General features: G+C 41.5%; 1 protein-coding gene across 1 annotated transcript in view; it reads right to left on the bottom strand.

Moving 5' to 3' along the window:
- The window catches only part of drosha (drosha ribonuclease III), a 149,193-nt gene that overhangs the window by 72,720 nt on the left and 61,271 nt on the right, over positions 1-15,202 (bottom strand). Inside the window, exons 18-22 of the mRNA XM_048607409.1 lie at positions 12,112-12,250; positions 9,328-9,388; positions 5,913-5,972; positions 4,324-4,423; positions 2,533-2,635 (exon numbers count right to left, since the gene is read on the bottom strand). Coding sequence (XP_048463366.1) covers positions 2,533-2,635; positions 4,324-4,423; positions 5,913-5,972; positions 9,328-9,388; positions 12,112-12,250 — 463 coding nt within the window. The remainder of the gene's footprint in view (positions 1-2,532; positions 2,636-4,323; positions 4,424-5,912; positions 5,973-9,327; positions 9,389-12,111; positions 12,251-15,202) is intronic.

The following is a 15,202-nucleotide window of genomic DNA, read 5'->3' as shown; positions in this document are numbered from 1 at the left end:
CTACTATCTCTGAAACAATGATAATTGATGACCATCATTGAAACTTGTGATTGATCTCAGTTTTTTTTTAAGAAAATCATTCATTGGATACAGATGTCACTACCAGCCAGTATTTATTACCCATCATAATTTATCTAAATTCCACCAATTGAATTGGAACCTGTGATATTCTTGCGTTAGCCTTAATATTTGCAATAATCAATAAAAAGGTTGCTGTTAGGTTAACTTCTAATTCCAGATTTCATTGAATTTCGATTTCACCTTCTACCACAGTGGGAATTGAAACCACATCACGAGAACATTAACCAATGTCTCTGGATTCCTCACCCAGTGACTGCCACCCCTTCCCATTATTTTCAAACAGTTCTAGTTTCTCCCACAGGGGAAACATCCACCCTATCAAAGCCCTTAAGGATCTTTTGTGTTTCAGTAGATCACCTCTCATTCTTCTAAACTTCAATTGATACAGGGCCAGCCTATCCAACTTTTTCCTGGTAAAACCCAACCAACATTGCATCAATTCAGTTAGAGCAATCACTGATAGTTCTCATAGCCACCGTTATTGAGACTAACATGATGTTCTAGATTTATTAAATGGATTTCTACTCCCTGCTGTGGAGAGAACTGAATCTATATTCCCAGAGCGTTAACCAGGCCCTCTATTACTAACCCAGTGCCATTACCATTCAGCCAACATCACAGCTCCTCCCCTCCCCCCATCCACGTATGCCAGGTTGGGTAACAATACCAGATTTCCTTCCCTAAAAGGGCACTGGAGGGCTATGAGGGGTTTTCATAACAAGTGACGATGGTTTCATTGTCATCATCCCGGAGACTTGTTTCAAATTCCAGACTTACTAATCGAATTTAAATTCCATGAGGGGACTTGAACCAGTATTATCACAACAACAACCAGTGCCTCTAGATTACAAATCCGTGACAACACCATTATGTTTCTCCATTTGAAAAATCAAACAATCACCATAGAACAGGAAGGACAAAAAGAGAGAGCTTAAAAATAGACTGAATTATTACAGAGTCCAATTATTTACCTTGCTTCACGAACACATAGTCTTGTTCTGTGTGTACATCATTACAGAAGATCAATTAGTACATGCTAATCGCTGGGATTAATTTGTAAAAATCCAGTAGCTGCTCCCAATCCTAAAACTGCTTTGGTATCATTTATGACAATTACGATGTCTTCCTAGGTTGCAAAAATTACTACCCTTTCATAAATAGGTGTACGCAAATTAATTCATGAGCATTTCTGCACTGAAGATATGAGCAAGGATTTAAACAAGCAATCTTTGCAACTCTCATTTATTTTTCTCAGCATAATTAAAGAAGATTTATCATAATCTCGTTAATTATTAAATTGATGACAGTTATTTAAGTTTAAAATCCAAACTAACAAATGCCAAAATTTAATTCAATTCTAAACAAAATCATCCTGTGTGAAGTATGGACATTGGGGATTAATTCCACTGATTATTATCTTTCACTCAAAGTGATTTAAGAAACTAAAATTGAGAAGATGCTAAACAATATGATTTCACGGCTGAATATCTGGTCTCAGGATGCATCTGATTAGTGCAGACTTTTAAGGGTAGTTTCTTCTTGTTCAAGAGTCCTTGACATGGCTTACCATCCTTGAAAACAACTGCACATGCACTGCTCAAATTTTTCATACTTAGCAATTAAAATAATGAGTGAAAATCTACCCTAGATATTCAAAGACAAATCCTTGAATAGGCATCCCCTTAGGAAGGTGACACTCAAAGCAGTTGCATCTCGAAGCAATAACTTTCACCGGTTTCTCATTACATCTCTGAGCGTCAAAACAATTGGGCACCGTGTGACATCAGGCATAGGGCTTTAAAACATTTGTAGTGAACTAAGGTAAAACTTTGCAGTGTTCTTCTGAAATAAGTAAGACATTAGATTTCTGGTAACCTGACAGGACTGACGTATAAACAAAGACTGGATCAAATAGGACTATGTTCACTGGCATTCAGAAAAATGGAAGGGGGGTGGTGGGATCTCATAGAAATTGATCATGAAGTTCTAACAGGGGTAGACAGGGTAAATGCAGAAAGAAAGTTTCTGATGAACACAGAATCCAGAACCAGGGGTCACAGTCTAAGGATACAGGGTAGGCCATTTAAGACGGAGATGTGCACAAAATGTCCTCACCCAGAGTGGTGAGCCTGTAGAATTTGCTACAAAAGAAAGCAACTGAGGCCAAAACATTGAATGTTCACAAGATGTATAGTTCTTAGGACTAAAGGGATCAAAGGGTATGGGAAGAAAGCAAGAACTGAGTTGGATGATCAGCCACGATCATACGGAGTGATAGAGCAAGCATGACGGGCTGAATGGCTTACTCCTGCTACCATTTTTTATCATCTATGTTTCTACCTCAGAATTTTGATTTGCACAGTTGGATCCTCACCCACCACACTGCATCCCCTAACCTCGACTTTCAGACACAGTAGTAACTTTTCACCAGTATAGCCCGTTTTCAATTACCTATCAGAGCTTCAAAACAATTAGCCATCGCATGACGTAAATCAGATTCCCTGCAGAGGTCAGGTCCGTGGGCGTACAGCATAAAACGGTCCAATTCCAACTTCTGCAGGAACAAAAATTAAAACAGATACATACAGAAGCAGAAGGCACATCCATTAATGGTGTACACAGTGTTCATGGTCAATCCAGAGACTACAGAAACAAATCCAACAGTTGAAAGAGAAACATTTGCATAGATTGAGCACCTTTCATAACCTCAGGATATTTCAAGCTGCTTTACAGCCAATGCAGTGCTTTTTAAAAGTGCAGCCGCTGGTGCAAAATGGGAAGTATTGTAACCAATATATACACACAGCAAGCTCCCGCAAAAGGCAATGAATTAATAGTTTAATTTCAAATGGTGAACGACAGATAAGATATTGGTCAAAATACCAGGAACAACTCTCCTGCTTTTCTTCCAAAGATAACCATCGAATATTTACATGCACCTGTGGTTTCTTGTCTCATCCAAAGCCTGGACCTCTGAAACCAGCTGCACCCTCCCAGTACTACAAGGCGTTGTCAATATAGAAATGTCAAGTCAAATCTCTGGACTGGCACTTGAATCCACAATTTTTGACTCAGAAGGGTATATGCTACCTTTGAAGGCTCCACACGGGATAACAAAAGAGGAAAATCCCCTTAAGACAGATTGACTGAAGCAGTGTGAACAGATTTGCTTTTGTTGACTAAGGAAGGACATACCTGCTTGAGAGGTACTAGGTCAAAGATTCACCAGAACCATATTCTAGGGTTAACCAATAAAGAGAGATTAAATAGAATGGACCCATGGTGTATATTCTCTGGAATTTAGAAGAACAAACGATCATCTCATTGATATATATAAAATTCTGGATTCAAGTCCCACCTGCTTCAGAAGTGTCACAACATATTTTAACAGGTTGACTAAAAAAATCTGTAAAAGTCTTGGGAGGATTTGAGAAGGAAGTCTCAAGTGCCCTTTACTTAAGGGCACCTTCAGGGCAGATGCAGAAAGGTTAATTCCTCTGGCTGGGCAGTCCATAATTCTCAAAACCTGGATACCTAGCAGGCAACAGTTGGCCACACAAGTGCCAGGCAATGACCGGCTCCAACAGGGAAGATTCTAACCATCGTCACTCGACATTTAATGGCATGACCAAGTCTGAAGCCTTCACTATCAAAATCCTACCCCACCCCCCCACCCATTGACCAGAAAACTGAACTGGATTAGCCATACAAATAATACAGCTACAAGAGTCTGGGAATTCTACTGAGAGTAACTCAACCCCTGATTTCCTAATGTCTGTCCACCATCTACAAGCACAAGCCAGGATTTCAATGGAATACTCCCCACTTGGCTGGCATGGCTGCAGCTGTAATAACACTCCAGAAGTTCGACAAATTCCAGGACAAAGCAGGCAGCTTGACTGGCATCCTATTCTTCACCTTCAACACTCAGTCCCTCCTCCACCAATGGTCAGTAGCAGAAGAGTGTACTGTCCACAAGACGCGCTGCAGAAATTCAACATGGCATCTGCTGTGGCGAGATTCAAACCCGGGTCCCCGGAACTTTACCTGGGTCCCTGGCTTAACAGTCTGGCAGTAATTCCATCAGGCCATCACCTGCCCTTACAATGGGTTTGATTGGATAAAACAAACTGACTGCTTAGCATTTATGCAATAAATTACAACATTAGCGAACAACTCCAAAGATCCCACAGAGAAAGAAATCTACGCCAACATAAAGGACCTTCTCTAACTCAGACTGACCTTGGCCAGCATTGCAAGGTGCTGGTTCTGCACGATTGCCGTGCGATAGGTAGCCAGCCCACCCTCCTCCAGATTTGGAAACAGAAAGTATAAGTGTACGCTGAAAGCAGAAAGAAGCAAATTCAACAAAATGACATTGACAAGACAATTAACACATCAAAATACTCATTGTCATGACCATCGCATGAGGGCAATATCTTTTGCATGTTGGGAATTTGCAGCATACAATGCAACAAAGTTATCAGTCTTTCCAATTGTTGCACTATTCACTGGCATTTCTGATTCAGACTGTAGCATTTTTTTTGAATGAGGGGACTTGGGAAAATGTGGAAAGGTTGTTTCCCCCTTGTCAGGGACCAGGAGCAGAGGGCATAATAAGGGGCAGTACATTTAAGACATCGAAGGGGTGCAATTTCTTCTCTCAAAGAATAGCGAATCTGTGGAATTCTTTCCCGCAGAGGGCTTTGAAGGCTACCTCGATTAGTATATTAAAGGCTGAGATGGACAGATTTTTAATCAGTAAGGGCATCAAAGGTTATAGGGAAAAAGGCAAGAAAGTCCTCAACTCCATTTCTTCGCAGGTGCAGGACTACTCAGTGAACTTGCCCAATTGCAGAATCACATTTAATATTAGACACTGTGACGTTAATTTTGCAAGTGAGGTCTGGTTGGATATAGCCATACCCTGCTTATTGTGAACAGCCAAAGAGAGACACCGTTTGATATGATCAACCTACCTTTCAGACATACAGCCTACATACTGAGCATCACACTAGCACCGAAATTCATACACATCTCAATACTCATCTGTGTGATACAGATAGGTCTGTATTTGCAAAGTGTCCTGATGAATGACAAGGCATAAAGCTTCAACATTTTTCAGCATTATTTTTACTTTTTTCAATTCGGTGTACTGTACTTACTATTCATCATTTGCCCTCTTTAATAATGGGCAGACCAAACGTAAACAGGGTGACCACTTTGCAGAATACCTCCGGTCAATGCAGAACCGTAACCACAAGCTTCCAGCTGCTTGCTGTTTCAATTCACCATCTTTGCCCTCACAATCACACCTCTATCCTCAGTCTGCTGCAATGCTCCAGGGAAGCTCAATGCAAGCTGGAGGAACAGCATCTCCTTTTCTGATCAGGCAGTTTAAAGCCTTCAGGATTCAACAAGTACAATAAATTCAGAGCACAGACTCGGTCCTGGACTTTGTTCCTTTTTCTTGCCGTGTGCTGGCCTGCATCATATTTCTCATGTTTTTGAATTCAGTAAGAGCTGCTCATCATGTTGCCATCCATCCTCGACCTATCCCAGGCCTTCCCCTTTGCTCTTTGTCCTTCCACAGCATCAACCCACCACATTTCTACACTCCTTTTGTGCCAAAGAACTGCATTTGACACAAACATTAACTCCATGTCTCTCTCCAGAGTTGTTGAGTTTCTGTATCAATTTCTGTTTTTATTTCAGGTTTCCAATATCCACAGTACTTTGCTTTTACTTTTAATGTTATATTAAAAATACTGAAAAGTACGAGAAAGTACCGTGACAAATCAAAATGAGCTAAATAAACATCAACTTCCTACCTTGTTAAAAATTCAACTACAGCATCTCCCAAAAACTCCAGTCGTTCATTATGGTTAATCCTAAAGGAACAAAAACAAGGGAACTAATAATTTAAGGTTTAATAGAATCTACAAAGACTAAGGTCAACATCTGTTGCTCATCGCTTCAGAATATTTCAGTTATCCACACTGCTGTGGGTCTGGAGTCACATGTAAGCCAGACCAGGTAAGGATGGCAAATTTCTTTCTCTAAATGAGAGTAGGATTAAGGAGATAGGGTAGATAAATCAATGGCTGAGGAAATGGTACAGTGGGCAAGGATTCAGATTTTTGGATTCATTGGGATCTCTTCTGGGGCAGAAAAGACTTATCCGAAAGAGATGAGTTTCACTTAAACTGGAAGGGGACCGATATCCTGTTGGGGAGATTTGCTACTGCCACTCCTTGGCCCATTGGCCCAATTGCTCAAGATGCCTTTGTAATCTTGGATAACCTTCTTCACTGTCCACTATAACACCAATTTTATACAGATCTGGGTTCTAGGAGAGGCTCACATGGCACACACCAATTCAAGAGATTTATCCATTCCCACTGATCACAAAACCAGATGGAACAACATTCGGTGCAGCTGCCGCTTCTAGCATCTGTGCTCCCCTGAGCTCAAATCTCACTGTTTATTATAACCAGCAAAAAGCCACGCACGAAAGAGCAAAGCAAAAAGTTAGAGATATCACATGTTTACTCAGAATACGCAAAGCATTCCAGTTTTGAATGAAGCCAGATGGTGCAAAAATGCCAGGGCTGTGTTTAAAGGGTTTGGTTATGCATTGGTCCCAACTGCCTAAAAAGGTTTTGTAAATTCTATCCCTTATGAACAGAGAACTAACAGATGTGATGCAAGAACAAAACATTTCAGACAAGACAGGTTCCAGTATGCAAAGTAGACAGCTGAAACTAGATAACAATTTGAAAACATTTTGAAATGTAATGGATTTGACCATTCTGCAATACTGGTAACTGGTCTTATACAGAGTAGTGTAGAAGAACATAAGACATAAGAACAGAAGTAGGCCATTTGGCTCATCAAGTCTGTTCCACCATTCAGTGAAATCATGGCTGATTGGATAATCGTCAACTCCACTTTCCTGCCTTTTCACCAAAGCCCTCGATTCCCTCACTGATTAAAAATCTGTCTCTCTTAGCTTTGAATATACCTAATGACCTGACTCAACCTCGACAGCCCTCTGCAGTAAAGAACTCCACAGATTCACAACTTTCAAAGAAGAAATTTCACTCTCTCTCTACTTTAAATGTGCAATGCTTTACACGGAGATGATGGTCTCTGGTCCTGATTCTCTCATAAGAAGCAGCAACCTCTCCTCATCTACTCTGTCAAGTCCCCTAAGAATCTCGTAGGTTTCAACAAGGTCACCTCTCTGTTCTAAATTCCAACGAGTACAGGTCCAACCTACTAAACCTCTCCTCATAAGACAGTCCCTCCATACCGGGGATCAACCTAGTGAATCTTCGCCAGATTCCCTGTGATGCCAGTATACAAAGGTAAGATCATCATGGTCCCAGAGGACCATAGGGCAGTTTTCTCATTAGAGAAAGACAACCGGTGGTGGTTTAACCCAAGGGTCACTACATCTCAGCTAAGGGAGAGGTTGAGCGGGAGAATCCTTCATGGTAACTTCAACCAGTGTGGGAATTGTACCCATGCCGTTGGCATCACTCTACTTCACAAACCCATCATCCACCTGACTGAGTTAACCAATCCATAATGCCAGTTTATCTTTCCTAAGATGAACAGAGCAAACTATTTTACAGATTTCTTCAAAACGTTTTGTTGACATATGTACAAATTGACCTGAATGATGATACAAGAAAGATGCGAGCTTAAATGTTTTCCACTGATTGGGAAATGTTTTTGCAAGAACAGAAAAAAAAATTTAGAAGACTTGCCTCTCTCCAGTGCCTGGCGTGACCTCAAGCGCATCCTAAAGTGCTTTAAAGCCAATGAGATGCTTTTCAAGAGCAGTTGTTGTTGTAATGTAGAAATCATGGCAGCCAAACTGCACAAAGCAACCTCCCACAAGACGCTAACAAGATAATAACCAATCTGTTTTTGGGATGTTGGTTTAGTAACAAGTATGGACCACACCATATTTGTGGATAACCTCCAGATTTTTCTTCAAAACAGTGTTACTTAATCTTTTACATCCACCAAAAGGCCTTAGTTTAACTCATTTGAACAGGAGCACAACTCCCCTCACTGCTGCAGTGGGAGTCATCTATTTACCCAAGTCCCAGTCTTGAACTGTGTACCTCCGCCTCAGAGATGAGTGGGCATCTCGTTGGGCCACCAGTGGCTCATTTATGCAGCTGATTTAAGAAACAATATACTGGTAGCAGAATCAGTCTGGAGAAGATTCACTAGGTTGATCCAAGGTATAGACAGATTTTCTTAAGAGGAGAGGTTGAGTAGATTGGGCCCTGTACTCATTGGAATTTAGAAGAATGAGAGAAGACCTTATCAGAGCGCAAGATTCTTAGGGGACTTAATAGGGCAGGTGCAGAAAGAGACTTGATACGTTAACTCTGTTTCTCACTTCAAAGCCAGACCTGCTGAGTTTCTCCACCATTCTGTGGTTTTGCTATAGCTGCAGAGAGGTTGTTTCCCCTTGTGGGAGAGTTTAGAATCAGAGGGTGTAATCTCAGAATAAGGGTCTTGTGGTAGTGGTAATGGCCATGCCTCTGGATCAGGAGACCCAGGATCAAGGCCAACCTGCCGTAGAGGTGTTTAATATAACCCCTGAACAGGTTGATTAGAAAACTATAATCTCAGAATAAAGGGTCACAAGTTTAAGACAGAGACGAGGAGAAATTTCTTCTGAGGGCTGTGAATCTGTAGAATTCTTTACTGCAGAGGGTTATCGAAGCGGGATCATTAAGTACATTCAATGCATATATTTTTAATCAGTAAGGGAATCAATAGATTATAAGGAAAAGGAAAGTGGAGTTGGAGTTGAAGATTATAAATTAGCCATGATGCCATTGAATGGTGGGGCAAGCTTGATGGGCCAAATAGCCTACTTCTGCTCTTGTATCTTATGATCTTGTATGTCAGTTACCAACGATGCAGAACGGTCAAATCTGTTACATTTCAAAATGTTTTCAGACTGTTACCCGTTTGCAGCTCTCCGTACATTGCACACTGGCACCTCTCTCATCTGAAATGTTTAGCTCTTGAATCACATCTATCCATTCTCTATTCATAAGGGATAGAATTTACAAAATCTTTCAGCCACCAATGACTCACTGAAGTCTCACTGCTTATAGGGTCTCATTATAACACACACCCCTCTAATCAGTGCTGAACTAGGGGCTGAAGGAAGAGTAAATAATGTGCCTTTTTAAAAAGATCAACACATACCTTGAGGGAGCTGGGTCATCTTGACCAAGGCGTGACATAATGTTGATTAAAGTATTTATGCCTGTTAAAAGAAACAAGAGCAGTGGGAAATGTCTAGCGACTTATTAAAGACAACCCATGGAAATACCGGATAGAAAATGCAATAACTATAGAAATTGCAGACCAGGCCTGTAGATTTCCTACTATATATTAATGCTCAAGGTAATGCAGCACACTGAAGATTGAAAAGTCTGATTGTGTACCTGAAAATCATGCAACATTAATAAAAAAATCATTAATGCAACAATCACAATGCAACATTAATGCTCTGGCTTGCACTGACCAACTTCCAAACAAACTTTAACAGACTAACTTCACAGAATTATGCAACCAGGAGTAAGGTCAGGTTAAGGTTCATTATTTCAGACTGAGGAAACATTTCTTTTCTCAGAGGGTTGTGAATCTTTGGAATTCGCCACTGCAGTAGATTGTGGAGGCTCCATCATTCAATATATTCAAGGCTCAGATCGACAGATTTTCAATCTCTTAGGGAATCTAAGGCTGTGGGAGCAGGTAGCAAAGACGAGTTGAGGCAGAAGATCAGTCATGTTCATTCTGATTGATAGAGCAAACATGAGGGGCCAAATGGTCTCTTCCTTATTCTATTTGCTCTGTTCTGATAGATTACTAGAAATTAACAAGACAAATCTATTTTGGAATAGGGGATCTGCTTTATGAGGAAACGTTAAGTAGATTGGGTCTGCACCTCTTGGAATATAGAAGAATGAGAAGTGACCTGATAGAAACTTATAAGATCCTTAGGGGGCTTGATAGGGTAGACATGGAGAGGTTGTTTCCTCTTGTAGGAGAGTCTAGGGCCAGAGGACATAATCTTAGAATAAAGGATCACTCATTTAAGACTGAGACAAAGAGGGTGGTGAATCTAGGGAATTTTTGGCCACAGACAGTTGAGACTGGGTCATTAAATACATTCAAGGCTGAGATAGATATTGAATCAGGAAGGTAATTGAGGGTAATGGTAAAAGGCAGGGAAGTGGCGTTGATAATTATCATATCAGCTGTGACCGACATCTTAGGGAATTTTTAGAAGAGAAATTTCCAGAATCTTTACTGACAACTCTAATTTTGTTCATTTTTCCATTGAACAGCGACTTCCTTACAAGGATGTTGCCAGGACTGGAGGGTTTGAGTTGTAAGGAAAGGCTGGGGCCTTTTTCACTGGAGCACGGAGGGTGACTGGTAACCTTACAGAGGTTTATAAAATCACGAGGGGCATGGATTAGGTGAATAGCAAAGGTCTTTTCCCTAGGGTTGGGGAGTTCAAAACCACAGGGCACATCTTAAGGTGAGAGGAGAAAGATTTAAAAGGGTCCTCAGGGGCAACTTTTTCCACACAGAGGGTGGTTTGTGTATGGAATGAACTGCCAGAGGAAATGGTAGATGCAGGTACAGTTACAACATTTGAAAAAGGTATAAATAGGAAAGGTTTACAGGGATACAGGCCAAATGCAGGCGAGTAGGGCTAGTTTAGTTTGGGAAACTTGGTCAGTACAGACGAGTTGGGCCAAAGGGTCCATTTACTTGCTCTATGACTCTTTCACAAGCTTGTAACCATAGACATGTTTATGTGTGGTCAGATGGGACAGTGGGAAAGCTCCAGGATGCACCAAAACGCTTCGAATGACAGGGTGAAGAGTTAGTGCTCTTGACCATTTTTGAGAATACCAGTCAGCCAAGTGTACAAACAAAATGACGGACTAAATACCACATGGTGAATGCTCAATTATTTCAAGTATGAACGTGACCCTGTTACTAGCTGTAAGATAGACATCACCTCATAAAATGTCAGGTGCAGAGACTTCCTGCACTAATTTAACTCACCCTGCCCACGTGGGACAGAAATTACCCATTTTTTCACCCCCAAAATCTTTTTCATTTCATGTTCACCTGCACACCTGCTAATGTGGTATACTGCATCCGCTGTTCCCGTTGTGGCCTCCTCTACATCGGGGAAACCAAGCGGAGGCTTAGCGACCGCTTTGCAGAACACCTACGCTCGGTTCGCACTAAACAACTGCACCTCCCAGTCGCGAACCATTTCAACTACCCCTCCCATTCCTCAGACGACATGTCCATCCTGGGCCTCCTGCAGTGCCACAACGATGCTACCCGAAGGTTGCAGGAACAGCAACTCATATTCCGCTTGGGAACCCTGCAGCCCAATGGTATCAATGTGGACTTCACAAGCTTCAAAATCTCCCTTCCCCCGACCGCATCCCAAAACCAGTCCAGCTCGTCCCCGCCTCCCTAACCTGTCCTTCCTCCCACCTATCCCCTCCTCCCACTTCAAGCCCCACCCCAATCTCCTACCTACAAACCTCATCCCGCCCCCTTGACCGGTCCATCCTCCCTGGACTGACATATCTCCTCCCTACCTCCCCACCTACACTCACCTTTACTGGCTCCATCCCCGCCTCTTCGACCCGTCTGTCTCCTCTCCACCTATCTTCTCCTCTATCCATCTTCTATCCGCCTCCCCCTCTCTCCCCATTTATTTCAGAATCCCCTTCCCCTCCCCCATTTCTGAAGAAGGGTCTAGGCCCGAAACGTCAGCCTTCCGGCTCCTGTGATGCTGCTTGGCCTGCTGTGTTCATCCAGCTCTACACCTTCTTATCAGATTCTCCAGCATCTGCAGTTCCTGATATCACTGTTCATACGATGTCTCACAAAGCTCTCCAACATCTTAAATACTCAGCTGCTGTCGCTCTCCTGTTTCTTATTTACCTTTCTTCCTCATGTACATGTGATGAACCTTCCTGTCTCCGTACTTGGGCTGTCGGATGCCGCAGTTTGACAAAGAGTTTCGTGCATGATCTGGATTCATTCCGAAATTCAGGTGGTGGCTTGGGTGGGTCATTGCAAGCTAAAAGCAAATCAGAGATTAGCATGGTCAGAGAGAGCTCATCACTCAAACACTAATCAACAGCAGATTTAATAAATACTTATCAATAATTTATACAAACTAGGAGTGGGCCCATCGTCCCTTGAATCTGCTCCACCTTTCAATACGATCATGACTGGTTGGATTACTCACTGACCCCTATTCACCCACTTGTCTGCCCACCTGTGTCACAAAAGAAAATTCAAAGATTCTTTTCATTGCCTTTTTCCCTAATTCATTCACGGAATGTGTATATTGCTGCCCATTCCTAATTGCCCACGGGGCAGCTAAGATTCAACTACATTGAGGTGGGTCTGGAATTGCACGTAGGCTATACTAAGTAACAACAGATTTCATTCCCTAAAAGAAATCAATGAAGCATTTGGGTTTTTCCGACAATCAAACAGTGATCGCCATTAGGCTAAGTTTTTATTCCCTACTTTTACTGAATTTGAATTTCATCGCGAACCCATGTCCCCAGAACATTAATCTGAGGTTTTGAATTACTAATCCAGTTATATTATCACTACACTACTTCCTCTTTTGACAAATAGTTCCAAAGAGGCAACCCATTCTGAGAAAAAAAGTGCTCACATGGATAAGTGACACCTGGCCAACCGAATGCATCCAAATTGCCCCAAGACTTTAAAGTATAAAAGGCAGGACACATTTAATCATAATCAAAATCCATTTTGTTCTACACTGATGTTGTCTTAAAACTGAAACCCCGATGAAGAGGCACTTGGAACTGATTTTTCATTTTACTTGCACTCTCTACTTTTAGCAGCACTATTACAACAAAAATACTCAAGGAATAAGACTGACAATATGACATTGGTACACAGAGATATTTTAGCACTCCCACCAAATTTCAGCGCAGAATACAAATCCTTAATACTAGCTTCTGACTTAAAGGTCAAACCTTTTGGAGTAATTGGTGAGGATGGAATATCACCAGATTTCTTTTAAACATTAATAAGCCACACCAGTAAGACAGAAAACACATGGCCTCATAGTCACAGTAAAACAAGGTTTCTGAGCGTCCTCAGTCTATCCACTGAGGAAGCAAGGGTCAGGCAATGAATAAAAGAGAAGCAAGTTAAATCCCTGCAGTTTTTAAATGGATATTTTGATTCTCCACCAAGTTACAACAAAAGGTCAACTCCCTATTTTTTCAGTAATTGGAAAACTTCCAACTAGTTGGAAACCATGCAGTTTCCTATTGCAGATTTTAAGAAACAAAGGTCACCGTATTAGAATCGCAGAGAAGTTACGTAGAAATACTGAAATGAGAGGAGTAGGCCATTCCGCCCTTCAAGCCTATTCTGTCATTCAAATAAGGTTGATCATCCTAATCAGTACTTGGTTACTGCTTTCTCCTCATACCCCTCAATTCCTTTAGCCCCAAGAACAACAGCAATCCCTTCTTGAAAATGCTACAGCACAGAAGGGGCCATTTGGCACTTAGTTTACGTATTGCTAACATGCTTCAGTCTTTTCCCTAACCATTTCTTCTTTTTGGATTTTCCAAAGAAAAACCCACTTGTTGCAAAGCACAATAAGGCTTGCTCTGTACAGCAAGATCTCATGATCAGCAATAGATTTTGAAATGTCAACATATCTACTCAGGCCAGAACACAGCAATTCCCAGAGCTGATGACAGCACAGTCAGCGACATGTACAGAAAAGGTTTACCAGGATGTTGCCTGATATGGGGGATTTTAGCTATGAAGAAAGGTTGGATCGACTGGGTTGATTTTCACTGGAACACAGGAGGTTGAAGGGCAACCTTACAGAAGTTTATAAGATCGTGAATGGCATGGATAGAGAGGAAAGTAGGAGGCTTTTTCCTAGGGCAGAGGGGTCAATCACTAGGGGCTCAATTACACAGTTTCAAGGTGTGGGGGGGCAAGTGTAAAAGATATGTGTGAGGCATGTTTTTCACACAAAAGGGTGGTGAGTGCCTATAATGCGTTGCCAGAGGACGTGATGCAAGCAGACACAGTAGCAGCGTTCAAGAAGCACTTGGTCAAATGCATGAATAGGAAGGGAATAGAGGGATACAGATCCTATAAGTGAAGACTGTTTTAGTACGGAAGGGCAAAATATGTCGACGCAGGCTTGGAGGGCCGAAGGGCCGGTTCCTGTTCTGTATTGTTCTTTGGTTCTCAAATTGCTTCAAAGACAAATGGAAAAGTAAATAAGGTGCTATCAGGAAGAAAAAAGTCCAGTGGGATAACATTTAAAAAATAAATAGAGCAGAAAGAAATCAATACAATCCAGGAATGATTCTGGATTGATCTTGCAACTAGTACTGACAAAGAGGGATCGCAACACCACTTCACGACTCTACCTTTATAATCTTATAACGAGTTTGTTTAAAAAAAAATCAATAATAACTATTCTGAATAACGCTTTTGTTTTGAAGAGAGAAATCTATTGCCCAACATGGCGCTTGAAACGACAATTAGACAATTTAAATTAAGATGTCCCATTAACTAGCAACTGAGTTAACTGGATTGTCGATTAACTTGTTGCACTCAATCCTTCTAAAATATTCACCAATTTCTATAAGGTTTTGTACACTCCATGACTAGAAAAGTGAACTCTTTACGTGCCAATTCAGAGCTTGTAAATTGGGAGACATTAAGTGGTACCCTTTTACCCTCATTTTTGAAATGAAGAATTTGGGAGAATGTCCGAGATAACACTACTGCATAGTTGGTGCCGTTAGGCTGCGAAGACGTGATTTGCAACTGGAATACCAATAAATCAGGAGAACAGGAGAAACAAATTCTAAAAACGGACAGCTGACATTCCATTGGTTCAAGTTGCAGCAGCCTGAAACCAAAAGGGGGCAGAAACTGTACATGAGACAACAAGGTGCAGAGCTGGATGAACACAGCAGGCCAAGCAGCATCAGAGGAGCAAAAA

The sequence above is a fragment of the Rhincodon typus genome, chromosome 2 (genome assembly GCF_021869965.1).
Source record: "Rhincodon typus isolate 14 chromosome 2, sRhiTyp1.1, whole genome shotgun sequence".
In the NCBI taxonomy this organism is placed as follows: domain Eukaryota; kingdom Metazoa; phylum Chordata; class Chondrichthyes; order Orectolobiformes; family Rhincodontidae; genus Rhincodon; species Rhincodon typus.
This window is presented reverse-complemented; position numbering and strand designations above follow the sequence as displayed.